The sequence below is a fragment of the Electrona antarctica genome, assembly GCF_951216825.1.
Source record: "Electrona antarctica genome assembly, chromosome: 7".
NCBI lineage: Eukaryota > Metazoa > Chordata > Actinopteri > Myctophiformes > Myctophidae > Electrona > Electrona antarctica.
The window spans coordinates 27,032,976-27,060,514 of record NC_136812.1 but is presented as its reverse complement, the minus strand read 5'-3'; the positions used below and the strand labels follow the sequence as shown (position 1 = coordinate 27,060,514).

The 27,539-nt window shown below is 43.4% G+C and overlaps 2 protein-coding genes across 7 annotated transcripts in view; both read right to left on the bottom strand.

Annotated features, from left to right (window-relative positions):
- sgip1a (SH3GL interacting endocytic adaptor 1a) overlaps positions 1 to 9,150 on the bottom strand; it is a 93,921-nt gene extending 84,771 nt beyond the window's left edge. For 2 of the 5 annotated variants that reach the window (XM_079505862.1, XM_079505864.1), the window contains exon 1: positions 8,883 to 9,147. The gene's annotated coding sequence lies outside the window, so the exon portion shown is untranslated. Of the gene's footprint in view, positions 1 to 8,882 lie in introns of all 5 variants that reach the window. The other 3 variants (XM_079505861.1, XM_079505863.1, XM_079505865.1) reach the window with 3 other exon arrangements.
- A 10,555-nt stretch (positions 9,151 to 19,705) lies between these two features.
- The window catches only part of pde4ba (phosphodiesterase 4B, cAMP-specific a), a 231,833-nt gene continuing 223,999 nt past the window's right edge, over positions 19,706 to 27,539 (bottom strand). For both annotated transcript variants that reach the window (XM_079505866.1, XM_079505867.1), the window contains 7 exons: positions 27,132 to 27,418; positions 26,839 to 27,003; positions 25,451 to 25,550; positions 25,080 to 25,234; positions 24,505 to 24,627; positions 24,020 to 24,202; positions 19,706 to 23,719 (listed from right to left, as the gene is read on the bottom strand). In XM_079505866.1, coding sequence (XP_079361992.1) covers positions 23,264 to 23,719; positions 24,020 to 24,202; positions 24,505 to 24,627; positions 25,080 to 25,234; positions 25,451 to 25,550; positions 26,839 to 27,003; positions 27,132 to 27,418 — 1,469 coding nt within the window. In that variant the 3' untranslated portion in view covers positions 19,706 to 23,263. The remainder of the gene's footprint in view (positions 23,720 to 24,019; positions 24,203 to 24,504; positions 24,628 to 25,079; positions 25,235 to 25,450; positions 25,551 to 26,838; positions 27,004 to 27,131; positions 27,419 to 27,539) is intronic.

Sequence of the window (27,539 nt, the reverse complement as noted above, 5' to 3'; positions counted from 1 at the left end):
TTGTGTTTGCAGTTGCAAAAACACTCAAAACTGGCCATTCATTGTCAATGGTATTCAATGTTTGTGTTTGCACAAACACTCAAAACTGGGGGACGCCCGCTGGCCAAGTGGTCCAGGCGCATGCCACATACACACACACAGTAGGCTTTGGCCTGACAGCACGTTGCGTGTTCCCAGTCCCGTTCATACCATCAATAAAGGCAGAAAAAAAATAAAAAAATAACTCAAAACTGGCCATTCATTGTCAATGGCATTCAATGTTTGTGTTAGGACAATGTTTGTGTTTACACAAACCCTCAAAGCTGGACATAGGAGGGGCTAAAACAATAAATTCTTCAGAGTGGAGAAATGCCACGGTAGTGAACAGAGGCCAACAATGCAATAATGGCACAAATTAAAAACTAGGGCAGCCTTGTGGTGTGCGTAGTTGACCATGAAAGTCAATGTCAATCTATGTCCTTGTCTACTACGTCATCTTGGACACATAACGCACTAAATGCAGTGATGTCAATTGAAATGGCATGAAACAAGCTTTCAAATTCAGTCTCTTCCTACTACAATGAATATTTCGGAAATGATGCACACAACAATAATTGATTGATTTCATTGACTACCAATGTGCAGGTCAGATACTGGAATATAGCTATGATATGAAATGTCATGGCCTTGTGTTCTCATAGGTTATGATAAGTGTAAGTATGAGTCATTGCAGAGTGCCGACAGAACAGCAAACGTACTGTACATACTGTATGGACGGCCTCATTATAATAGTTGTGCAAACGCTTTGATCCTCATGTAATTTTAAAGTCCACTACAATGCAAAAATCTAAATACAAATTACAAATACGTACCAACTCTAATCATGCAGCCACCGCAACAGTAGTCAAGGCACTGTGTCACTGCATGTGCCACTGCCAGCCACACCAGACAAGACGCAATTACGCAAAGACGCCAATAAATTAAGGTCTTGAGTTGTAATGGACTCGTATGACTAAATGTCCTGTTTCACAATTGGCCTGTTCCACAATCATGAAGCCCATCCAGAGATTCCAGACAGAGCCAGATCCAGGCCCTACTATCCATGCTTTCATCACATCCCGCCTCGATTACTGCAACAGTATCCTCTATGGCACCACCTCCAAAGTCCTCAATAAACTTCAATATGTCCAGAACTCAGCTGCCCGCCTGCTCACCAGTACCCGTTCCAGAGATCACGTTACACCAGTCCTCTGTGACCTTCACTGGCTCCCGGTCAAACAAAGAATCCATTTCAAAACACTCCTAACCACCTACAAAGCACTAAACAACCTGGCTCCCCCATACCTCTGCGATCTCCTCAAACATCATGTCCCCTCCCGCCCCCTCAGGTCTGGTGATGCTAACATCCTCGACGTCCCCAAGACCAAACTCTGTACGTGGGGCGACAGAGCTTTTGCCTTTGCTGCCCCAACCCTGTGGAATGCACTCCCCAAAACACTCATGGATGCCTCCACCCTCCAAACACCACCTCTTCAATATTGCTTTCCCTACATAACTTTTTTTAATGTATTTATCCCTTAGCTTTTAGTGTTTATTTCTTTTCTAATAGTTGTTTTTATTTTGTTGCTATTCCTCTGCCTCCATGTAAAGCATCTTTGGGTACTTTGGAAAAGCGCTATATAAGTTTGAGAAATTATTATTATCATCCAGCCCTCCTTCCCTAACCAAGCTTCCAGTGTGCTCCCCCCAGCCTCAGGACGGTGCATGGATGAGTTCATACCTACTCCAGCACTGGTCTGGTCTGTGGTCTCCTACCCTAATGGTCTTGATGTCAACACTGCCCAATGTGTGTGTCTTACTCACACCAATTACCATTTCCACACAGAGCCCAAATAGACACAGCCCAACTTGCTATACTATCAGCATCTATAAACATTTCTAGACTAGCCTAATTAGACCACTCCCGCTTGGCTTGGAGCTAGGCTGAAATTACAGAATCAAATTAAACTAGAAAAAGCACTCCTCAGGGGCGGGCACAGGTCTCCACCAGGTTAGGAACGTTTGTGATGTTTGGACAAAATGTGTAGGGGTAATATGCGTTTGTTATTTTGCAAAAATATGTCTCCTGGTGGCGCTATAAAGGGCAAAAAGTTTCACAGCAATCGGATGCTGCGTTCATGATTTGAAGCATTTTGTTCAAAACAGGCCACACCTGCAAACTTTAGATGTCAATCTTAGCACCACGATAGAATATAAACATCACACTTGTGTGAAGGGGGTGCGCTCTTATTATTACATTCAATGCTCAGCCAATCAAATCATCACATTCTGTGCTACAAACACACAAAGCTGTGCATAGGAGGGGCTAGCACCACCAAAAAATGTATCTACAGATTCCCAATGCTTGTAGATCTGCTATTTTCAGCACCACACACACACACACACACACACACACACACACACACACACACACACACACACACACACACACACACACACACACACACACACACACACACACACACACACACACACACACACACACACACACACACACACACACACACACACACACACACACACACACACACACACACACACACACACACACACACACACACACACACACACACGTTGCTAATATAGGTTATGCATATGCTGTGATGGAGCCGTCAGGGCCTCCCAGTGACGCATAACACATCCTAAAATAAAGTAGGACTCAGGAGTGCAATACATTTTAAGCTGCATTCATCTTGTACTGTACAGCATTGGAGAGAGAATGGCCAGAGAGGGATAGCTAATGAGAACAAGCGTGAATTAACAGTAGCTGCGACCACGTACATGAATCCATGCGTTCATTGCATTCACACAAAGTTTGGCAGACCAACCGACTGAGTGACAGAGGGAGCTACAGAGCATCTGGTCACAGCTGAAAACAATGCATTACTTTAGTGTAGGTACAGTACGTGTTATAGCTAGAAGCAGTCTGATTTACCACACAAGGCAAACAAAGATTTCTTTATTTTATTATCTATGAGAAGTTGAAGTATAGGACTTTAAAATATTAATAAATATATGTTGAACTCAGAGACCATTGTGTTGAACTAGAGTCTAGTTCAACACAATGGTCTCTGAGTTCAACATATATTGAACTGATGTCCACAATGGTCTAGTTACTAGACCAATGTGGACATCAGTCTTTTAAAGCACATGTCTAAACTTGATCCTTGACTGTTGGTAACCAGTAGCACCTAAAGTATAGGACTTGGGCACTACAACCACATTAACCCTGATGTCCCTATTTGGGTATGTCATTATATGCAAAGATTTTCAAAAATGTCTTAACTCTTATTTATAGTACAACTAAGCTGATACAGTATGTCACGTCAGTCTCGATGTGTTGTGAGCATGTAGACCTGCTATTTTCACACATTTCTAAAATGTTCAAAAATGTATAAAATGGATAATTGATGTCACAAACTCACAATATCGATCGAGATATTTGGCCTAGAGAATTTGGCCGTTAACACCCAGCCCTAAAGATTTTTGCATAAAAAAAGTCTCCTACTGGGAATCGAAGATACTAAAAGGGGACCTGCACTGCTAGAGAATCAATCCAATCCAAACAAATATCTAGGCTATAGAGCGTCGCAGTCCCGCCCCCTTCCATGACGACGCCAGGCCCAAGGAAATGATTCCCAATGCATTTTTCCCAGACATTTCAAAAAGTATTTATTTAAAGACGGTTACGCCGCGGACAAAACCAACTCGAGTCGTGATAAATCATGACAATAAACACAATATTTTGGACCAAACAAATAATTACAAAGAAGAAAAACAACAAAAAAGTGTTTTTTTCTTCTTTCTAATTCTTTGTTCGGCCCAAAAATTGTGTTTGTTGTCATGATTTGTCACAACTCAGCTCTCTTACCCCCTGATTTATACTTTGTTGTGGGACACAATGTGCCTCCAAGTATAAATCAATCGCTCACTTGCTTCAAACAAACTCCAGTGTCAAATAAGCATATGTTCTCCTATTTCCTCAGAGTAATCCTCAGCTCACCCACACACTGCTGGTGAACAGCTCACCCATATCCCTCTAACAAATGCACTTCCGGAAAGATTCTCAGCTCTGCCTTATATGAGCACAGGGCAACTCGGCAGCAGTGTCTATATGACGCTCAAGCACCCACGATGTAATCACAGAACATCCCAAGCCTGACATTCAGTGAGCTTGCAAATTAGACACTTCAAACTAAACACACACCTGACATTCTGACTGACCAACGTGACTGACCAATTCAAAAGGAAATCATCTGACAGCAGCTTACTCATGAATCTTCACTAAAATGCAGTGTCGCTGACTGAAAATAACAGATTTTCAAGGAAAGAAATGCTTACAGGGCCAGATGACTCATTCACCCAACATTGGATAATTATTGTGAGTATATTCAATCTATTTGAGGCTAGCTGACTGTCAGGTTGATACCTCCCTCCCACAGAAGGGGGGGGGGGGATTCCCCCCATGAAAAATCCATGGTGAGTCCCTCAGGGAACACTTTCTTATTTACACAAACAGTCTGGGCTGGGGAGACAACTGTGACAGTTGAACATATACACCTCTGGGAGCTTGCTCAAGGGCACTCACAATATCTAGCCTCTCATCAAATAAAAGTTACCCCTGTTCTTTCTAGTTCCTACCGGTAAAAGAAGACTTAGTTCACAATAATGATAACCTTGGCTAAGTTGGCTTTGAGCCCCTGTCCTACTGACATCAGCAAGTCTCAACAGGCCTAGGCCGACTGAAAACTATTTAGGCTAAATACCTCCCTCCCCAACCAGACACCGGCAAAACAAGAGTTGTATATGTATACATTTTAATGTGTGAAGTGCTTTGGTATTATCTTTAAACTTCAACTAAAGTGCCCCCCCCCCCCAATACTGTAGCGTCACTGTATCAATTGAAATCTGCTAATGGCAGATGTTTCAATTCAACGCCCAACACCATACTTACATAATCACACCCTGGGTGACCGTGTTAATAATTAAACAGCTCAGTAATTTTCCCAAACAGTGAGTTGTTTTTCTGTGGTGTATGTGTACAAGACACAACTACTCAGCACTAAGATTGTCAGAAGACATGCTTCACTCCAGTCCCTGTCTTTTACTTCCATTATCTTCCCCTCCACCCGGCCTCCCTGCAATCAACTGCAATATTCCATTTCCCTCTCTGGATCTTGGTTATGTAATAATTAGAGCCTGAGTGATATATCAGTCTGGCCACTTTTTGACATCATCAGTATCAGCAATTATGTAGCCTGTGTGTCCAGATTTAACCACTTTCAATTGGAAGGCCTTTTTTAGTAAAAAAAAAAAGATTTCTCCGAAATTATAACAACAGCACTGCAGCACTTTTATTCTTCTCAGTGTTAAGAACCATCTTCACAACGGCAACAACAGGTTGAGTCACGAAATGATAAACATTAAAGGGATTATATTTCACTTTTAAATAATTGCACAATTGTGTGTAATTATTCTAGCATCTAGCTCTATTATACATAGAGCTAGATGTGGGCTTGATGGTTCAGCTCTTATTTAGAGTTCAGTATCCTTGAGAAATAGAGCGCCGCAGTCCCGCCCCCTTTCAGAACGATGAGTGGCCCAGGAAATAATTCTCCATTCATTTTCCCCATTGGCTTTTCAAAAAGTATTTATTTAAAGACGTTTACGCCACGGACAAAGCCAACTCGAGTTGTGGTAAATCATGACAATAAATACAATGTTTTGGGCCGATCAAATAATTAGAAAGAAGAAAATAAAGGCTGGGTACAATACGTTTTGTTTTTTTCTTCTTACTAATTATTATACACATTACACATTATTACTATACATTATTATTAATACCATACTGTTTTTCTAAATACTCAAACTAAGTCGCTTTACAAAATCATAAACAAAATACAAAACAACTATAGGAAAATATATTTAATTTAGATAATTCAAATTCTAAGTCCTTTCTCTCAGCAGGATAACATACCAGCGTAAAGTCAGTATTACGATAAGACAATTCCAAAAATGCACAGAATGTACAAGATGAGGTGACTGAGTTCATAGTGCTAACAAGGTCATTAAGCTCTGTGCATGACTCTTTTGCAGTAGGTGGCAATCGTGACATTCCTGTTTCCAGCAGATTTTAACTGGGAATAGTTCAAATCAAAGCTCTCTGTCTACCGAGCAATCTTGGTTCCTACTCTATGGTCATGAAGTGTGCGTCATGACCGAAAGAATAAGGTCGCGAATACAAGCGGCCGAAATGAGGTGCCAGTGGTTTGGGCATCTGGTAAGGATGCCCAAACCACCCTAGGGAGGTCCTCGATGCACGTCCCACTGGAAGGAGACCCCCGGGAAATCAAGGATGAGATGGAGGGATTATATCTCCAAAATCGTCTGGGAACTCCTCGGGATGCCCCAGAATGAAGTTATTAATGTTGCTCCGGAGAGGGACGTTTGGAGCACTTGAAGAATCAAATCAAGCTATACGATCGACTAGGAACAGGAAACAGGAATGCCACCTTCTGAAAAGGGGAATAGGCCTACAGCCATGCACAGAGCCTATTCCAATGTAGGTGTTCCTCTTGGCCAAAGATAGTTCTTTTTTGTGAGATCAAATGTTGTAATAGCTACCTTAGACGAATACTGGTTCTCAACTTTTTCAGGCCACGGCCCTCCAAAATAATCATATTTGAACTGGGGACAAACACCCCGACAAGCACTTCTTGGAATTGTAGCCTTAAAGGGACACTTCACCCTTTTTGCAAAAGAATATATGTTAATGACGTTTAGAAGATTTAGAACACTTTCCTGGGGGTCTATGTTTTAGATATTTTATTTTAGATTTTAGCAGTGAGCCCAGTGTCTCTGATGTCATCGACACGTTATTATGGATCCCTTCGCAGTTATAGGGAAAGCCCCGCTGTGATTGGCCAGTAGTCGCTGTTATTGACAGTTCTCGTTTTTGCAACTGTGCCTAAACCTAACCCTAACCTCAAAAAAACTATGCCAATCAGACACATGGTAAGGTGGGTCTATCCCAGAACATGGTGGGATTCATAATCGCGCGCAGTCGACACTGGGCTCACTTCCTTCCTGGGCTACAATTCCCATAATGCTTTGGTGCACTGCTCCTCCTTGTGGATAGGGGGGGGGCTGTCTTACTGAGACAACATGTAGTCCTAGGAACATTAAAGAGGAATGTGCACGGGGACATGGCCCGGTCTCCTGCGTGAGGTTTGCACATGCTCAGTGTAAACAGAAACTGCGATGATGGAGTGTTCCAGCAGAGGTGCTAGAGGTGCATGAGAGTTTCTGACCCTGAACTGAAGGATATCAAAAAAAGAGAATAGTACAATGTTGATATTGGTTTTATTTTAAAAAGTATATAAATTTCATAAATGTGTGGAAAAAATGTATAACAGACTGAAAGACAAAGGACAATTAAATTACTAAATGTTTTTTGTATATTTTTCTTTTGTGGATTTTCCATGTTCTTTTGATGCTTGCTTTGATTGTAGTACATGTGTTAAACTTTTATTTTTGTGAAATGACAAAGGAACATGGATACTGTTCATTCAAATGCTGTGGTAGCCGCAATTTGCAACTCTAGAGCTGCAATGTTGGTGAGTTTAACGTTGTTTAATACAAGCAGATCGCAAACGCAATTTGGATGAGTAGGGAGTCAATGGAGGGTATTGCAACTCTAGATTCATCCCATTATAAAAAAATCTAGAGTTGCAAATTGCAGCTAGTGCTGTGGAACAGTGGATATAAAACATTTGAAAAGGGAAGGGTGACTGCTGTTTAATTCTCAACTGTTCTGGATCTCATTATTTACATCACAAGGTTTGAGCTTTCTATCTAGCACCTCTGCTGGAACCAAGGGGCCAGTGAGGCGGTCCAACGTTGAAGCACTGGGCCCTAGTGGTAAGAGGAAGGACTGCAGGCGGACCCGTGGATTCATGACGAGGAAACCCCGTGCAGCTGGGCTTTAACATTGAGCACTCGGTTGCACTTCCGCATTTGACCACCAAGATTTGGTGGTCAAATGCGGAAGTAGACGTTCTGAGGCGGTCCTTCCGGGTGCTTCAAAACGCCACTGAGCAACTTCCACTGACATGAATAGCGGGGGGGCGGAGCTTCGCGCCAGTTCAGTCTCTATCCTTCTTTATACTCTATGGCTGGAACACTCCAGCATCGCAGTTCCTGTTTACACTGCACATGTGCAAACCTCCCACAGGAGACCTGGCCACACCTCCGTGCACATTCCTCTTTATTTTTCCTAGATGTAGTCCAGGAAGTAGAGACACTGGGCTCACTGCTAAAATCTAAAATCACATATTACACACAAAGTACCAGGAATGTGTTCTATAACTTCTAAACGTCATTAACATATATGTTTTTGGAAAAAAAAGCTTCCCTTTAAGATGTAGGCGTTGAGGCATTACATTTAGTTTGACTCAGTTCCCAATTATTTTGGTGGATCCATAAAGGCTAAGGCTACACATACAAAATAAAATAAACAATTCCCTTTTTGTATTTGCGTATTTCTTTTTTGTAATGTTTTTATATTGTGCTAAATCAAATCAAAATCAAACAACTTGCCCACGGCCACGCCCTCAGCATTTTGTTAATACCAACATGCAGGCAGCAGTGTCATTTCCAACTCGACAAACCATAATATTTTGATATACGATACTGTTGCTGCGCAACGAAGATATCTTTCTGAAACTTGATTCGCTATTTCGCTTGCAGACTTGCAGTGCACTTTACAAAACTTTACAAGTTGTTCACTACTTCACTTCACATGTGCCATATGTGACTGGTGGCTCAACTGCTAGCTACTGTACCTTTTACACACGCTTCTGCTTCTTCTTCTGTCCTCTTCTTTCACCAAAGCAAGCAGAGTTTTCAGATGAATCGGGTCAAAGGCACTCTATAATTGTAGCCGTTTAGTGTAGCCGACGGTGCTGCTGTGATATGCATGGTGATAGGTTTGGTGAGGTCGCTGTTGTGCCTGCTAGCTCTCGGGGGTGTGGAGGGTGGGGAAGGGGTGCTGCTGGGGCATGTAGTTTACTCGGTGACTGGCAGATCCAGTTCAACAACTCTTAAGCAGGACCAGACAGTACCTGCATAACAGTAGGTATGACAGCAGACACTGACATACGAAGAAAAAAATGCTGTTTTGATTTTATAATGTACATTATAATCCATATTATATTATATTATCCATATAACTCAAGCTAGGCAATGCATTTTATATGATTTATGTGAATTCTCAATAACCTACACTACACACACAGCCTTCCACTGCATAAAGTAAGTCAGAGTCAGTGCTGTCATCTCAGCTATACTGATGTGATGATGATACTGCATAGCATGTTATCTCGGGAACAGGATAACTGTGGCACCCCTGCTGGTGGTTGTACTCAATTCCCATTTGCAGAAATCACACATTTCTAAACGAATCAATTACATCAATACATTTACAAGACAATCTGCTGCAGTTCAAACCAGGCATCAGATAGGGAACAAAGGGAATTTAAGTTACTTTGGATGTGGCATGGTTATTGCGTATTGGTGCCCATTCTGCCAATATGTAAAAAATCACACCTGTGTGAAGTGAGCGGTGTAACTGTACCATGTGGGGGTCCCCGGGGTGTCCCCGCAACATCCAGCCCCCCCAGGAACGCGCCCAGCCGAGCAGCCCGGTTCCGGCAAGCCGCCCTGCGTCCGAAACCGTCGATAAATGACAGAGTTACCGTGTGGGGGTCCCCGAGGGGTCCCCGCCCCGGAACATCCAGACCCCCAGGAACGTGCCCAGGGGGGCGGCCCGGTTCCGGCCTGCCTTCCCACGTCCGAAACGGTTGAGAAATGACAAGAGTTACTGTGTTGCAGGCTTTCCGTGCTCGGACCTACAGACCTGTGTTGCAGGCTTTCCGTGCTCGGACCTACAGACCCAGGGACAGACATACATACACACATTGCTACTTAATGGAGCGGAGGCACAGCTCAAAAACTGCTAATCTAATATGGGACTTTCTTCACACACACAACCATTTCTAAGGTTTGCAGAGAATGGTCAGAAAAAACATTCTAGTGAACGGCAGTTCTTGGACGAAAATGCCTTAGATGCCGCAGCTGGACGTCAGAGGGGAATGGCCAGACTGGTTCGAGCTGAAAGGCAACAGTAACTCAAATAACCACTCGTTACAACCAAGGTATGCATATTTGCAGAAGAGCATCTGAACACACACAACCCATCGAACCTTGAGACGGGTCAGCTAAAAACTGAGACACAATCAGTGGCGGAAGAAGTACTCGCATGTTGCCCACGGCCCTCCTGTGGGATGCGGACTGAGTGGAGAAAAAAATGTGGTATTTTATCATGAACATTAGTGAGGACCAATTATATGAAGATAGGTTGAAAAGTGGTGAAGTTGTCCTTTAGGACAAATTATTTGAGAAAAAAAAAGCAATACCAATAGGCCTACCACAATTGAAATACTAAAGTATTCGGTATTAAAAATGTACTCGAGTAAAAGTAAAAAAGTATTTGCATAAAAATTTACAAAGTAATGGAAATAAAAGTACTTATGGAGAATATCCCATTTCACAAGTTTCCAAATGTATAAAAATGCTTTGAAAATAGCACATCTACAGAGTCTGTAGATGTGCTATTTTCAAAGCATCACAAAGCGCCACTTTGCAACGCTTTGTGTTGTGAGATTGTAGATCGGCTATCAAATAAGTATACCGGTAAGTAAGTATACGACTGAAGTGTTAAATGTATGTTTTGTAAAAAATAATCTAAATCTATATTATACTCCACTAACTCCAGTAAAGTAAAAAACAATCTTCAACATTGTACTCAAGGACAGTACTTGAGTACATGTACTTAGTTACCTTACACCAAACATTGCCTGCTCTGATGGGTCTTCATTCTGCTGCAATATTCGGATATGATGGCAGCCTTGGCATCTACAACGTACATGAAATAATGGATCCAACCTGCCTTGTATCAACAGTTCAGGTCACGTTCAAAGTCACTTTGATTACCTTTCTTCCCCATTCTGATGCTCGGTTTGAACTGCAGCAGATCATCTTGACCATTGTGCATGCTAAAAGCATTGTGTTAACGTACAGTACAGTATGTTAACACAATGTACAGTACAGTACAGTAACAGTACAGAGGCGTACGTAATAAAGTGGCTGGTGAGTGCATACCCTAAAACAATAACCTGAAGATGTTTTGCACAAATAACATGTTATATTTAGCAATCAATGAAGGTCAAAGTCTCTGTCATCGTTGAGAGGATAAGCACCATGCAGATAGAGAGCAATTCACCACTGACGTCAAAGCCATGCCTCTGGATCATTCAAGAATGCGCTTGTTTTTTGTTTTGTTTTTAAAACATTTAATGTAAAAACTGTGTACCAAAAATAAATGGTTCCCAAGGATAAACTGCCACCAGAAAAGTATTAATGTATCAAAACAACATTGATTGATTGATTGATTGATTGATTGATTGATTGAAAAGTGTATTTCACAATATGTAGAATGGGTACATTTCAAACAAAAGCAATACAAAAACTGTTACTTTGTGGACGAAACCATGATAAAGCACTAAGACTTGTTTACAACAGGACAGTCTCTCGAGACAGACTGACTCCGTCGATAATCGTCACATTGAAGAGAAAGAGGGTGGTGTTTTTCCTTTATTTTTTGACGATGGGTTCTCAGATTGGTTCTCAACAAGGTAACACAAACACGAGGCTGCCCCCCCCCCCCCCCCCCCCCCCCCCCCCACACACACACACACACACTTTTTTTATAGGGCAGTATCTATATCCCATGACCCAGGGGGCATGGTTTTCCTGTTGATGGTGGGGGGGGGGGGGGGGGGGGGGGTGGTATGGGATTTTGGATGGTGAGGGGTTGGGTCTATCTATGTGTTCCATCGGCTATTGTCAGCTCAGCTCTGTCTGATTCATTACATCAATTAAATCAATTGTAGTTATATAAAATGTATTCTGTGGCTCACTGTTCCCCAGGGATGTAATTTACTTGGTAAAGTAAATGACATAGGCTATATTCAGATGGAAAACTACCCTTCTATACTATCATTGATAGAGGAGCAGTATTCTTAACACAGCTGTTATCTGTGTGTAGCTGGAATCTAAGAGATGACATGATGTTGACTGGTATTATTTTGGCCCAATGAGAACCAGATGGTGAGATACCTGTGTGTGTGCATGTGTGCGAGTGTGTCTTGATCAGCTGTGAGAGATGTTGCTGGCATGTGAGTGGTTTAAAAAGCAGGTGGCTTGCGCACATCCAGTTGTGGCATGTGACGGTTCATAATGTTCAGCCCGATTACTTTGTCGCACGACGGTAGGCTATAAATAGCAGACCTACCGAAAATAGCAGACCTACAAGTTCACAATGCCTCACATCCGCCACACGCTGTGAGCTTGTAGGTCAGCTATTGTCGACGCACAACACCATTGTGTGGCGAAGCATAACTTAGGCTTTACCCCTGAGAGGAGAGCAGAGGGGATGAATCTTGGTGATCCACTCTGGCACAGTTGCCATGCCAACCGCTCTGCAGAGGATCCAGCCGTCGTGCTGATATTGAACTCTCTTAAAACCCAATTCTCGGTGTCCCTGTCTCCCTCTGTCTGGCGCACACTCTGTCTCTCTCTCTTTATAGTGATGAAATGCAAATACATCGGCTCAAGTTAATCGAGTTAAGAGGGGAACATGCAGTATAGCATACATGGATATGAGTGACATCAGTGAATATGAAAACTGCACCTCTGAATTTAAGGAGCGATACGTGTCGATAGGATATAACAGTGTTGAGACAACAGTTAAAATAAAAATTGAAGACTGGTCATTATGGTGCTGCTTTACTGCACACTGATTGCAAATTTCTAAAGACGACATCTTGAACAGTGAAATGAGGTGCTGGAGCTGAATAAAATCTAGCGTGAAAACAAATATTTTGCAGGTATCATGAGTTTCAATGCAAGCTTTCGGTCGTTTGACCTTCTTCGGGTATCAAAGATGACATGTTGAAATGAGGCCAAACACAAATTGTTTAAAGAGAGGGTCTCTTATGTCTTGTTTATGAGTTGACTAGCCTCAAGCCATGTTTTATTCACTTATTGTACAACGCCCAGACTGTCTCTCCACCCAGTTATCCCATGCAGTTACTTAACAGTTATCAACCATGCTAGACAGCTGTGTACCAATAGTAAGGTTTGTGTGAGATGGCAGCTACGCAGGGCCTCCTATAGCCCTGAGCATCAGCTCCACATCTTCACCATATTTCTAACATCTGTGCTGAGGTTCCCTGGGCTGGGCCTTGATCTGGGAGGTACAGGTGACGCTGATTACTCTGTAACCGAATCATTCTTGCCACCTGCTCTGATCTTACACTTTGTAAGCTTATGTCACTTGATAAACACCTACAATGCCCCATCCTAATTCCCACCTAGTTGCACCAGATATGGCAGCAGTGGCTCAGGAGGTAGGATGGCTGTTTGGGAATCAGAAGATTCCCGGTTCAATCCCTGGTTTCCCTGCAGGTGTGTCGAAGAGCCCTTGAGCAAGACACTGAACCCCAACCTTCTCCCGATGAGCAGGTTGGTGCCTTGCATGGTTTCCCCCGCAGCCTTTAATGTGTGTGCGAATGGGTGAATGTAATACACATTGTAAAGCGTTTTGAATAAAGGCACTATGCACCATTTGCCATTTTACAACACAGGTGATTGTGCTACAGAAGTATAACTGCTGGAGGGTGTATCTTTGTTGTTGGTCGTCTGGCCCGCTGGTTGCAACTTGGACCAGGCCACAGAGGTCCTACCAGCCACGGCCGCCTGCTCTTCACTATAGGAAGGACAGCGGGGACCAGCTGAAACGCTGTAATCATTAGTGGAGTTTCTCAGCACTCTCATTCGCCGTCGTCTAATTGGCTTGGGGGTGATAAAAATAGACACATATCTGTCATGAGACTGACTTGCTGGTTTAATTTACGAGGTTAATGCAGGCACATCGGACCCAGGGGCAGCATCATGTTGCCCGTCCAGTAGAAAGCCACAGTACTGCAAAAAAGTAATAGCGTTTTGTTTTGTTATAAACTCCTTAAGTGCCGTACCAAAAATGGCCACACGATGGGGTCCTTGCCCAGTGCCAGCCGTATTTGCAATAGTAGTCCCAAAACCTACCGGATGTTGACATCACTTTGAACCGGACCGATCCGATTTTTTTATGATAACTAAGTGAAATGAAATGAAATTAAATTAAATCTATATTTACCCAGGGTATCTGGGCTAAGCTCAAGAACTTGTTTCCAGCCAGGCCCTGCTCATAGAACACATTTCATCGTAGTGGTTGATGCCTTGTTCAAGGGCATTTCAGCGGTGGTAATTTTAACGTGTCGGACGGCTGATTCGAACTGGGAACCTTCCGGTATCTAGACCGCGCCGCTATCCGTTCGGCCACTGCTGCCAGTCAATCTAAGATCTAATCAAGCGCCGAATATCGCATTTTTTGCACATTATGATCCATAATGCACATAAAGACCGCACACGTGCGTGCATGAGCGTGCGTGCGAGTATTTTGGCCGTTTGTAGGTAAACGTCACCGTCTAACGGTAACGGATGCTACTTATTAAGGAAGTGATGTATTTTGCATCACAGTACTTCCGGTTGAATAGTGTCGTGGAGTTTTATATTAACTGTAGATTGTGCAAGTGCATTAACGGTGAGGAAAGCAGCTACTGTATCATCCTTCGCATAATACTAATACTAATATGGAGTCATTTGAGGTTGTATGACTTGACTTGAAAAGAAGAAGCGACCTCGCCCTGCACTGGCCATATATGGAGCGCGTCTTGAGTGTACAGGGTTTGATGAGGTCAGATCAACATATGGAATGTCAGAACAGGTCAGCTACATATATGGAGATCTAAGGGTGGCAGCTCTGGCAGTGTCTTGAGTGTACAGGGTATGATTCGGGCCTGTTGAGAACTCTAGTTTTCGCCGGCTGCCGGGCGTGTCTGCACTAATAACTTTGGGGCAGGCCCGTCTAGAGTTTAAATAGACAGGTATCAGTCAAAAGGGAGACATCGAAGAGAGGATGGGGAAGGATCAACATATGGAATGTCAGAACAGGTTCTTCTGACATATCCATATACTAATATTGATGACATCAGGGATCTCCATATGGGCTTAATTGCGACAGCAGGTTGCAGTTACTATGATATGATCCCTGATTTACTATCATCCCTGATGATGTCATAGTGATGTCACAAGACCTGGGCACAATATATGGGGGCTTTCCCCTTGTATGGGAATTTTGAGTGATCATCCCTGATGATGTCATAGTGATGTCACAAGACCTGGGCACAATATATGGGGGCTTTCCCCATGTATGGGAATTTTTAATGATCATCCCTGATGATGTCATAGTGATGTCACGAGACCTGGGCACAATATATGGGGGCTTTCCACATGTATGGGAATTTTGAGTGATCATCCCTGATGATGTCATAGTGATGTCACGAGACCTGGGCACAATTAGTGCATTTAGTGCAGTCATGGAAAGCAACAGTAGCAACAATTACCTCCTGTAAAGCACCAAGCACCATGAATTATTTTGGTATTTTTCTTTCACCAAAATATGGATGCCAATGATAGTTAATTAAACAAATATGAGTGCTATTACATTTTAGACCGAGTGGTATAGCAGAAGACTTTTATTCTGAACTGAAGTAGCCCACCAAATGCCTAAAATAATTATACTGCATACACCCGTTTAAAACCTCACACGCCCCTTTAACAAGGCATTGTAATTTGGACTATTCATAACTGCATTGACGTCAGAGTGTTGGACATAATGAAATGTTCCTGCAGGCGATCCCACAGACAAGCAGAGCACTACTGTACATGCATGTGTACTGTACACACATCCAGAGCATGTGTTTAGCTCTCTCTCTCTCTCACACACGTGTACACACACACACACACGCACGCACGCACGCACGCACACACACTTTTTTTTAATGATCACAACTTCACAAGCTATATCCCTCCAGTCAGATGGGCAGGAAGACAGCTGCTGAGCACTAACACACAGCTCCATCTGGGAGAAGTTAAAACAGTTCAATTGACGCACGTACTTCCATATAAAGACATTTATATATCGTCAACCAGGCTTGTAGCGACTTCTCACCATTACATTTGCAACTGATTTCAGGGTTTGCCCAGTAAAGTTATATGGTGTTCTCTTTTTATAAAGTCACTTGCCTGTAATGCCTTGCATGGAATGAGGAGAGTGTAGAAATCTGGAGATGACCTCAAGAGGTGCCTGTTCGTGGCTACAGTGGAGTCATTACTGCTGTACGGGGCTGAGACATGGACGCTAACTGTACAGCAGGAAAAGGCCATCGATGGCGTCTACACAAAAATGCTACGAATGGCACTTGATTGGACCACCATGCAAGTATGGACCTCTCTAGTCCTGTGGATCACAGACAAGGTCAGATTATAGCAGGCTGGCAGGGCACTTTGTCAGGCACAGGCACCCATGGAAATGGTAAACTCTAAACTGACACAGTGAGCCAGCCCAAGGCTCAGCTAGGAGGGGAGAGAGGCGCGCCACCGACATCCAGTAGAGTCTAGTCTGTGTCGACTGAGTCTAATGTCTAATGAGAAGACACACTGCAATGTGAAAGCGGAGCCAACAGTGCAGCAACAACAGTGCAGCGATGCAGGATTCCTGAGTTGGAGTCTGCACTGTTACGGCCCCAGCCTTGGAGAACCGAGTCTACACTGTTACGGCCCAGCCTATAGGAGAACCGAGTCTACACTGTTACGGCCCAGCCTATAGGAGAACCGAGTCTACACTGTTACGGCCCAGCCTATAGGAGAACCGAGTCTACACTGTTACGGCCCAGGAGAACCGAGTCTACACAGTTACGGCCCCAGCCTAGGAGAACCGAGTCTACACTGTTACGGCCCCAGCCTAGGAGAACCGAGTCTACACTGTTACGGCCCCAGCCTAGGAGAACCGAGTTTACACTGTTACGGCCCCAGCCTAGGAGAACCGAGGCGCAACATGAAAGTATGGAACCCCTCTCTCCTTAACTCCTTTACCAGCAGCCAGGAAGTCAGCCATACAATGGATTTTCATTAATTTCTTCAGGGTGGGTTGGTTATGGGCAAAGCGTTTACGTTTTTTGGCCCACTTACGCTACAAGTTGAAGCCGCGCACTAGCGTCATTTCCATCGACCAGCTCTGTTTAAAAACCCAGAAGAGACGCCTGCAGGCGTTTCCTTGACGCCTCTTGACGTGACTGTCTGGTCATACCCTCAGCTCACGCACCTTCCACACCTCACACTCTACAGGAGCACCTCACACAAGGACATGGGTTATACAAAGTCGTATGATTTGTCACACACGTTACCGTAGTGAAATTTGTTCTCCGCATTTGACCCATCTTTTGGAGCGGTGAGCCGCAGCCGTGCCGTGCTCGGGAATCATTTGATTAATTGATTTGACCCCCAATACAACCCATTAATGCTGAGTGCCAAGCAGGGAGGCATTGGGTCCCATTTTTACAGTCTTTGGTATGACCCGGCCGGGGATCGAACCCTGACCTCCCAGTTTCAGGGCGGACACTCACTTCATTCATTGAATAAGTAATTATTATAAAATAAAATTAGGAAAAACCTATATTTAACAGTACAGTAAAGCATTTCGGTTAAAAGGATGACAAAAACATCCTGGGGATTTCTTTCCATTGTGATCCTATATTCAATTCATCAACAAAAGATTTTAGTGCTATTTAGAAACATTTTTGTTTAGTGTGTACTAGAACAGAGACAGTGAAAACTCAGCATGCGTCACATTTTGTAGTCCTATCGTAAAGTTCTCAATGCCATCCTGAGTACAGAAACTTGCAGTCAACCTAACAGATCAAATAAGCCATGACGCAATAAACTATAAATGAACCACACTCGCACATATATACGCACGCACGCACCCACTCTCCCTCACTCTCTCTTACACATTATGTAAGAGAGTCTCGATCTTACTCCTCCTCTTAATTCTTTCTTTCTTTCTTTCTTTCTTTCTTTCTTTCTTTCTCTCTCTCTCTCTCTCTCGCTCTCTCTCTCTCTCTGATACACTCATTCACAGGGAGTACAATGGAGAATTCTCAGCCTCAAACAAGCTCCTGTGTAATTTCCTTGTCTCTCTGTTCATCATCTTCAAAGGGAGGTTGAGAGGTGTCATTTATCCCTACTAGTGGAAATCACTCTGTTTATTCTTAGGATTATTAGATAACCGTCCCAATAACCTCCCTTTCCTTTATGAGTGAGTGACATGAGAGAATTCTAGCCCTACATTACTGCACTGTTATGGTCATATGTGCGTAAGAAGTCAAGTGTCAAATCAAATGTCTCAAGCTCATTATCACTTTTAACTTGTTTTTTCAATTTGAAGCATCCCATTACACAATTCAATTCAGCGTTATTGGCATGAGAAAACATACGTTTACATTGCCAAAGCAAGTGTCAAAATATAATAAAAACAGTCGGCCAACATAAGAATTTGATTAAATTCAAAACATTTCGGAAATGTTTAAAAATGAGCTCACAACACCTCATCACAATATGTGAGCTTAGATCAGATATGTTCAAAATAATGTACACTATTTTGGTGGTTAAGTGGTTAATAGGTTACTGGGGAGAAGGTGAAGAGAGGTATGGGAAAGAAAAGAGAAAGGAATGAGGACTCAGAGGGAGGGAAGTGAAGGAGAGAGCATGGAGGAAGTGAGGAAATAAGAGAAAGGGGACATACATGAGAGGAGAGGCTAACAAAGAGGAGATGAGAACAGAGATACAGTAGAAGAGGAGGGAGGGAGCAGTGTGATGATGATCCTTCTGATGTCATTCAGAATTCATTCATGATTCCACGTAAAGAAACAATTAAGGTCAGCCTGGAGGACAGACATATGTGCAACTGCATTGAACAGCTGTTGTTATGCGCCCAAGCAGGCTGGTTTGTCCATTCATTGTAAGAAAATTAGGGTCCATGGAATTCATACACACATTTTTGGGTCGAAAGTTCAACTCCTTTTTTGGTATAATTTAAGTCTTGAATCTTTTGAACCTTGTCATAGACCCAGCGCTTCCAAAGAAAAATCAGTAGTAGTGTCCCTGGGAATGTGTCTGACAATGACTAGCAGCAATGGGGAACGTGGGCTCTTTCCGATGCATCCAATTAATTTGGTTACGGTTAGTTTAGAAAAAGTCTTCTCCAAAGTTGATTCAATCTTCACCATATGCAAAAGGAAGCAGGATACCAGAAAATGAGCTGCATCTCCTGCATCTCCACATTGCTTTGCCAATCAAAAATGTCTCTGTTTGCAGAAAGACCACCATCGCTTTTTGGCCTATAGATAACTCTTGAACCATTTCACCTCATGACAATTCTTCCTCAATGGAGGAGGGTGACCACCTCAAGTTCACTCCCTGCAGATGTGCTACCTGTAGATATTGGTTAAAATGTTTCATTTATTAAACCCATACAGATTGTAGTTTTAATGAAACAACAGCCAGCATGCTATGAAGGAATAAGGCAGTGGAGGCAGACAGAATATCTTCATGCTTTGTTTTTAATCACTTCATAGAAAAGGTATTTCAGATTTCATTTTGGAACACAATACACAATATACGTAATACCATACATTGTGTGAAACATTTAATAATCCACCTGTGATGGGTGGATGTGAAAAATATTGACAAAATAAAAAGAAAGAAAACCCATCTCTCATGCAGATAGTGCTAAATCCGGCTAACCATTTGGACACAACTGGGACCAAATAAGCTTGAACATAGATTAACAATGTTAATACTGACATATTTTGATTTCAAAACTGCTAATAAGTTTGGTCAGAAAGAGTTCACAGTCACACATTAGCACAATCAATTACATAAGATCACATTGTTTTGTTTCTAATTCAGAACGACTCACATCAGTGTGGGTGCACTGTAGCATGCTACCAATACTTTCCCTGTGTAATCTACTTTTACATGAAGTGCATATGGTGTGAAAGAGATGACCGCCTTTGATTTGCGTCTGTCAGGCGAGCCTGTATCTGAACCTTCTAGATGGTCAAGCATAAAAGTTGTGACAAGCCAAAGTGGAAAGCAAAAAAAGCTTTGTGTATTGTTTTTTTTAACCAAGATGGACTAAGATTCTCTAGCCTGTACGTACGTATCCTATATTCAAGCAGTATGCAGTTTAACATGTTCTCTATGGGCCACTGGATTACATACGCTGCTGTAAGATGAAAACCTTGAGACTTGAGGTGAAATTCTTCACCTGAGCAAAGACAATACAACAATAGTTTGCTTAATTATTCTTAATCTATTAAAACGATTTAAGCTGATCTAATAATAAAATGAAAATGAAAAAAAAAAAAGTTCCATTAGGGCGAATATTTCATAGTGGTGCCAACATTGCAGAATGTCTTTGATCAAGAGTGCACAATATTGGCATCTCAAGGTTGTCATGTGACAGCAACAACACCTGTACTGTATGTCTGGGTTATCTGCTGGGCTCTCAATATACAGTATGTGTACACACACACACACACACACACACACACACACACACACACACACACACACACACACACACACACACACACACACACACACACACACACACACACACACACACACACACACACACACACACACACACACACACACACACACACACACACACACACACACAATAGTTTAAAAAAAAATCCCAATATAATACAGAATATAAAAACACTCCAATCCAGAGTCTTCTACACATTATACACCACAACTTCCAGGTAATGCAAGTGCATATAAATTAAAATAGATTTTGTTTTTACACAGAAACTGTATTTCTTATTTACAAGATTAAAGTATAGAATAAATACACACTGTTATAAACAGCATAAAGGACCAACTTGAGCTTCTACCAACAAACAGGTTGAGACAAAGAAGACGCGTTAATGGAATAAGGCCTGACGAGAAAGAGGCACGCACACACGCGTGCACACACACCCACACACCCACACAATCCATAATTCACGCAATAAACCGCCACGTAAAGCATGCTGGGGTGAAGATGAAGGTAGTTGAAGTACCTTTGAGTATGTCAGTAAACTACTAATGGAAATATGGTGATTGTAGATTCAACGGGTCAACATTCCCAATAACAGCGGCCAGTGGAGCACTGTCAGAATCCGAGGTCTATGAACCATTTTGGATCTTGAGCCATGATTTAGAAAGAAGTGTTGGTTTAACCACATGAACCCTAGCGTCCCTATTCTGGGGCAAACATTTGACAAAAATGACAGATCTACAAGCTCACGACGCATCGCTATGCAACACATGTAGATCGGATATTTTCGGAACAAATTTTGTGTACACAGAAAAAAACGTAGGGGCCTAGTATAGACCCCTGGGGGGTTTAAGTGGTTAAAGAAAAGCCCATCTTTTTTCCTCTCTCTCTTCTTTTAATTTTTTTAAGGCAACAATCTGATGTGCTGAATCAAGTGAATCCATCTGTGTTGAAACATAATAACCTCCTTTCCAGGAAATCTGATACAGTCGAAGGGGAGGGGAGGAGAAAAAAGAAAGAGAAAAAAAAGTTTCTATGACGTCAATGAGCAGAAGCGGCGTTTTTTTTTTTCCAGGGGTAAGAAATAGCTGGCCTGATTGTTTTGAGGTTGTGTCCCTGGAGCCTGCAGGGCATTGTAAACCATCTGAATAATGGCACTGATGAAGGTGTGAGTGCCCTTTTCAGACAGGCACCCTTAATCATCCAGTTTCAGCGGGCCTGATTGCATGAGGGCTTTGCATGAGGTCTTTACGTAAGAAAGGGTTTTGAGGTCGGTCAGACCCCATTCATACTTTAGAAGGAAGCTGAACATACTGTAGATCCAGTTGTGTTGCAAAGCATTTTCATTCTTTCTTTTATTAATAAAGCTTGTTCTGATGACTCAATGGGGGGTTTATCTGCTGCAAAGTGTTTTGGTTTTTTCCTGCTCATTGATGCTTTTTTTCTTCTTCATAATTTCCAGTAGTCTGTTGTAGGCTAGGTGAAAATGGCTGCTTAGATTATTATTATTATTATTGTATTTACAGTTCAAATTACTGTGAAAATGTAGCAAGAAAAATGCTAGATGGGAATAGAGTATACTTTGATGTTACGACTATAAAAGTTATTATTTTGGTGTCAAATGGCTTTCAGCACTAATGGGGTGCAGGCCATTGCATGAAGAGAAGATAGATGAATGAAATAACAGAATAGGTCTACTGTATTTAAGAGTGACTGACATTCGTTTACAGCGACATCTGAAAGCAACAATGTCTACAATGAACATTGAACATGAATCATGATCATTTATGTTTGCGTTCTTTGTGCTTGGACTGAAATAGAAACACTGAATGTATCTAATATGCGTGTTCATGTTGCTGTTTTTAGATGAGTTTGTCCAAGAGTTGTTTGTCGAAGTTTGTTTGGAGTTCTCTATTGCCCAATACATGGAAGACTCTTTTTCTCAGATACAAAAAGGATTTTACTCTTTCAGATAAGAAAAGAAAAACATTTCACACACATACTAGAGTGTTCAATAAATAAAAAACTATTATAAAGACAATAGTAAAAAAGGCACACAAAAGTCTTTTGACAAATGGTACAGGAAAAAGTAAACACTTTCCCTTGCTATACAAACGTGTCTCCATCAGTAGATCTTACTTTATGCTACTTCTAAAACATCTGGTGTCCATAAAAATGTCTTAAGGTACAAAACATCTCTCAGTAGTGTCAACTATCTATTTAATGCCAGTCCAGAAAACAAAACAAAACAGGAACCTTTTCCCACACTGGCCAAAATCCTTCAAGATCCCTCCTTGGGTGCCTCTCAGTCAGTTGAAAATTGTTCGCAGCATTTATTTCCTGAGAACTGTAGCCACTTCACTGAAACTGTCCTTTCTGCCACCGACTCCACACGCCCCACGAGTGCAAGACGCCCCTCCGTCCTCTGGGCCAAAGCTAAGCCCCCGTCCTGAGTGAGCTTTGTTAAAAAGCACAGCTGCAAGAAGATTTCTTCTCTCCTTTTGCTAAAACTTGAAAGAACAGCCACATGAGCTTCGCCCGTGGTGCGCCCTATGTGTCTGTGGGCGACGCCTCGTGTGTGACGATCTCTATGGCCACCGTGGGCCCCTCCTCAGCCATGGACCCCTCCTCCTTGTTACCATCTGAGCAGTCCAGGGGCGGGGAACGGGAAGTCTCTCCTAGGCTGTCCTCTTCTTCTTCCTCATCCTCATCTTCCTCCTCATCCACCTCGTCGTCTCCCGCGTCCTTCTCCTCCGTCCCCTCCGAGTCCTCCTCTTCCAGGGTCAGCTCGAACTGGAACTTGTCCCCGCTGCCCTGTCCCCCCGTGCCCCCGCCGTGGCTGTCCGAGCCCTGGTCGTAGAAGGGGGGCGAGGGGCTCTGGGGGATCATGCTCTGGTACCAGTTCCTGTTGTCTTCCAGTGTGTCCAGGATGTCCTGGGCATCCGGGTGGACCAGGTCGGCCCAGGTCTCCCACAGCGGGTGGACGATGTAGTCAATGAAACCAACCTGGAGGGGGTTGAAAGGACACGCATCACAAAATATCCCGTGTATAATTCATGGTTATAGAAGTTGCCTCAAATGTATAAATCATATATAAATAATGAATGATAAATAATGAAATAGAAATAATTCATCATAACATTTTGTATAGTTGTTTTGTACTGTACATTGCAATAATACTGTGTGGTTGTCACAAAAATGCCAAGGCACACATGGACTCGTCTCAGTGTGCCTTGGCATTGTGCCGTTGTGAGACGCGCACGGCTTGGTGTGTTCAAGATGCTTGTGAATGTTCACACGTCATACCTGGTTCTTCTCCACCGAGGCCGTGTGTTTGTCACACATGGGGCTGATCTCCATCCCCCGCTCCCTCTCTCTGTCCCCCTGGTGGAAGAACTCGTCCATTATCCTGTCTGTCCACTGACGATACAGCTCCAAGGACTTGGTGGGGTTACTGAGGTCGGCACAATGCACCATGTTGCGCAACACCTGCAAACAAGCACGTCCAATTACAATTTACAATACCATTTATTTCAATACTGTAAATGCATACTGTACAGTGTACACGCACGTGTGCGCGCGTGTGCGCGCACGCAGGCACACACACGCAGGCACACACACACACACACACACACACACACACACACACACACACACACACACACACACACACACACACACACACACACACACACACACACACACACACACACACACACACACACACACACACACACACACACACACACACACACACACACACACACACACACACACACACACACACACACCTGGATCCTGTCAGTGTAATTGTCCAGCAGCAGCACTCCAGAGCTGGTGACCTTCTTGGTCTCCACCATGGTCTTCAGATCAGCCAATAGGCTCATGTGTTTGGACATGTCGGTGGCCAGGACCTGGACAGAACAGGACAGAGACATACCCCACCCACCATCAGAACCATCCATACAGTATGTCCCATTGTATCACACTGCAAAACCCAACCTATAGCATAGCTTATACTCTGTTGCGTTGCAGTGCCGCACGCCCACAATAAACACATCTACAATCTCACAACATTCCACAAATAGGCAACATAGCCCCCCCCCCCCCCCCCCCCCCCCCCCACACACACACCTATATCTGATCTACAAGCTCAACGGTTGTTATGCAACTTATTGAGCTTGTAGATCGGCTAACTTCGGGGGTGGAGTGGGTGTCAGAGAGATTTTTTGATTTATTTTTAAAAACATTGGTGAAAAAAAGTGAAACAAATTGATAAAAGAAAATGTTAGAATTTTCAATAGGTCTTAATTGGTCATCAGCGTTAACAGAATAGAGCAGGATAGCAGTGAAGCAGGTGGCTCACCATGTCGATGACCATCTTGCGTAGTGACTGCCGTTGTTTCTTGGGGAGATTCAGGAAGATGTCACAGTTGTCCTCCTGCAGCAACTTGAAGCCCACCGCCAGGTGGTGGTTCTCCAGGACAGACTCATCGTTGTACATCAGAGCCAGCTCAGAATCTGGGTTAGGAGAGAGACACCGTTAGTATTGTTACATTACTTTCTTTTTGAAAACTTTTGAAAAAGATTTTCTACAAGCTCAAGGCAATGCATTGTGGGATTGTAGATTGGCTCTTTAAAAAATGTTTCTTCAACATTCATAATGATATTGATGTTAATATTAATTGCAGTAACAATGCAAACGGTTCAATAGTTTGGAGAGAAAGGTCAGCTCACTGGTATTGATCAGGAATTGGTTGGATACTCCGGGGTGGTCCACATCATGGATCGCTGCAGCAAAGATGGCTGCTAGGATCTCAAGATCTGTGAAAACAGCCTGTAAGACACAGAGAGAGAGAGAGAGAGAGAGAGAGAGAGATTAGAGGTCTCAAGAGGAAGAGCACACATACAAAGAGTTTTAAGATTGCAGCTAACATGGCAGTGGATGAGGGGAATCATTTCAATGACAGAACCATAGCTGAGGCGAGCGTTTCCTAGTGACGGAGGCGCTGCTAGACGGTGGCTATCAGCTATCTCTTTCTGAATCTTTTTTTTTTAAGTCGTAAAACTCGTCATTGGCAGGAAATTAGTTTTTTATTCACACGGTAATGTTGATCAAAAATAATGCCATCCAGAAGATGTCACGTTCCCTAGCTTAGAATGAAACAAAAAGACACACTGGGCCAGTTCAAATAAAGTTCATATAAACCCCAGTTCATGCACGGACCACATGCTCCGGGAGTAAGAATCTGACTCCTGTCACATCTGTCATGTATTTCTTACTCTCACCTCGGTTTCCTGTTACTCTAAATTGTTATATAAAGCAAAAATTGCACCCCCCCCCCCCCCGCCCGCCGCCCCAAAGTGCTAGATAAGTGCTAGTGTAAGAATGTCTAATCAATAAGATAGCTGTCTAGTTGTCTGTGAGTCACTCAGCAGGAATCCACAGAGAGCACTGCACTGCACAGGGTCCGCTGGCTGGGAAAGCCAGGGCAGTGAGAGCGGGAATGAAAGATGGGAGAGCAACGGATGACACACAGGCCAAGGAGGCACACTAATCCCACTGTATTCATAGAACAACCCCCACCCTCGGACCCTCCCTCCCTGAGAGGGGCACTGTGAGTGTGAGAAGACACGGACAGGAAGAAAGTGATGGAAAAAAGGAGGGAGGGAGTGAGGGAGGGAGGGAAGGCGGGAAGGCATGAAGCCATGGTAGGAAGGAGGGAAGGATGGACGGGCGCACTTAGAGCAACCTCTACATGACGTAACAGGAGAACTAGATGATTTGATGGAATGGGACTGGACTGAGCTGCATGGTGCAGGAGGGTGCTGGAAAGAGAGGCTATGGGGGTCATGTAAGAGCACGCTCTCCTCATATACTCTGGATCCCAATGTTAAATTAACCACACAAATCCTAAAAAAATAGGCAAACATTCAACAAAAATAGTAGATCTACAAGCCTGTGAGCTTATAGATCAGCTATTTTTGGTGAAAATAGTGAAAATAGCAGATCTACACAACGTGCCAGGCTTCCGCGCGGTGAGCTTGTAGACTGGCTAATTCCACTACTATACTTAAACATTTGTTTTCTAATGTATGTCATTTCTTTGACTGGGTATACTCACATCCAGGGCCGGGGTGGAGAGGAGGATGTGAGTGGACTGGGCCACGTCAGCCGCGTGCAGGCTGTTGTGGTATGCCACGTCTGAGTGGTAGTGGTCTTCCAGCGTCATCATGTAGGCCACCAGCGTGTCCACTGGGATCTTAAACGTCTTCAACAGGTCTCGCTCCTGCGGGAACAAACCGTTTCGAGAACACGTTAAAACAAATGTATCATATCATATCACACGTAATGCAGAGGAATCTGACAAAGGCGGTGGGTGGGCGGGCGGGCACATGCATGCGTGCGTTGTCGTACCTGGAAGATGGCGTACATGATGCAGGTGAGTGGTCGGCTGTTGGAGTACTCGGAGACGGTGAAGATGTTCAGGCCCCACTTGTTGAGGTCCTCCAGCTCCTTGGACAGAAGCTCCTCCTTATCCGTCTTGACACCGAAGCGTGAGATGGAGCTGGTGGACAGCGAGGGCCCGTGCGAGACCTTCTTCACGCCGCTGATCTGTGTCATCAGCTGCTGACGCTGCTGCTGCTTCTTCTTCTCGCGCGTCTTCGACGTCGGCGACGGGATCTCCACCTCGTTCTGTTTGTCTGGAGAGAGAGAGAGATGCTCAGTATATTCAAGCACTGGTTCTCGTGGGGTGCAGGGAGCAATTTGTACCATGGAACCAAGTTTACTGGGTCCTTTTGGTTCCATTGGCTTTATATAAAA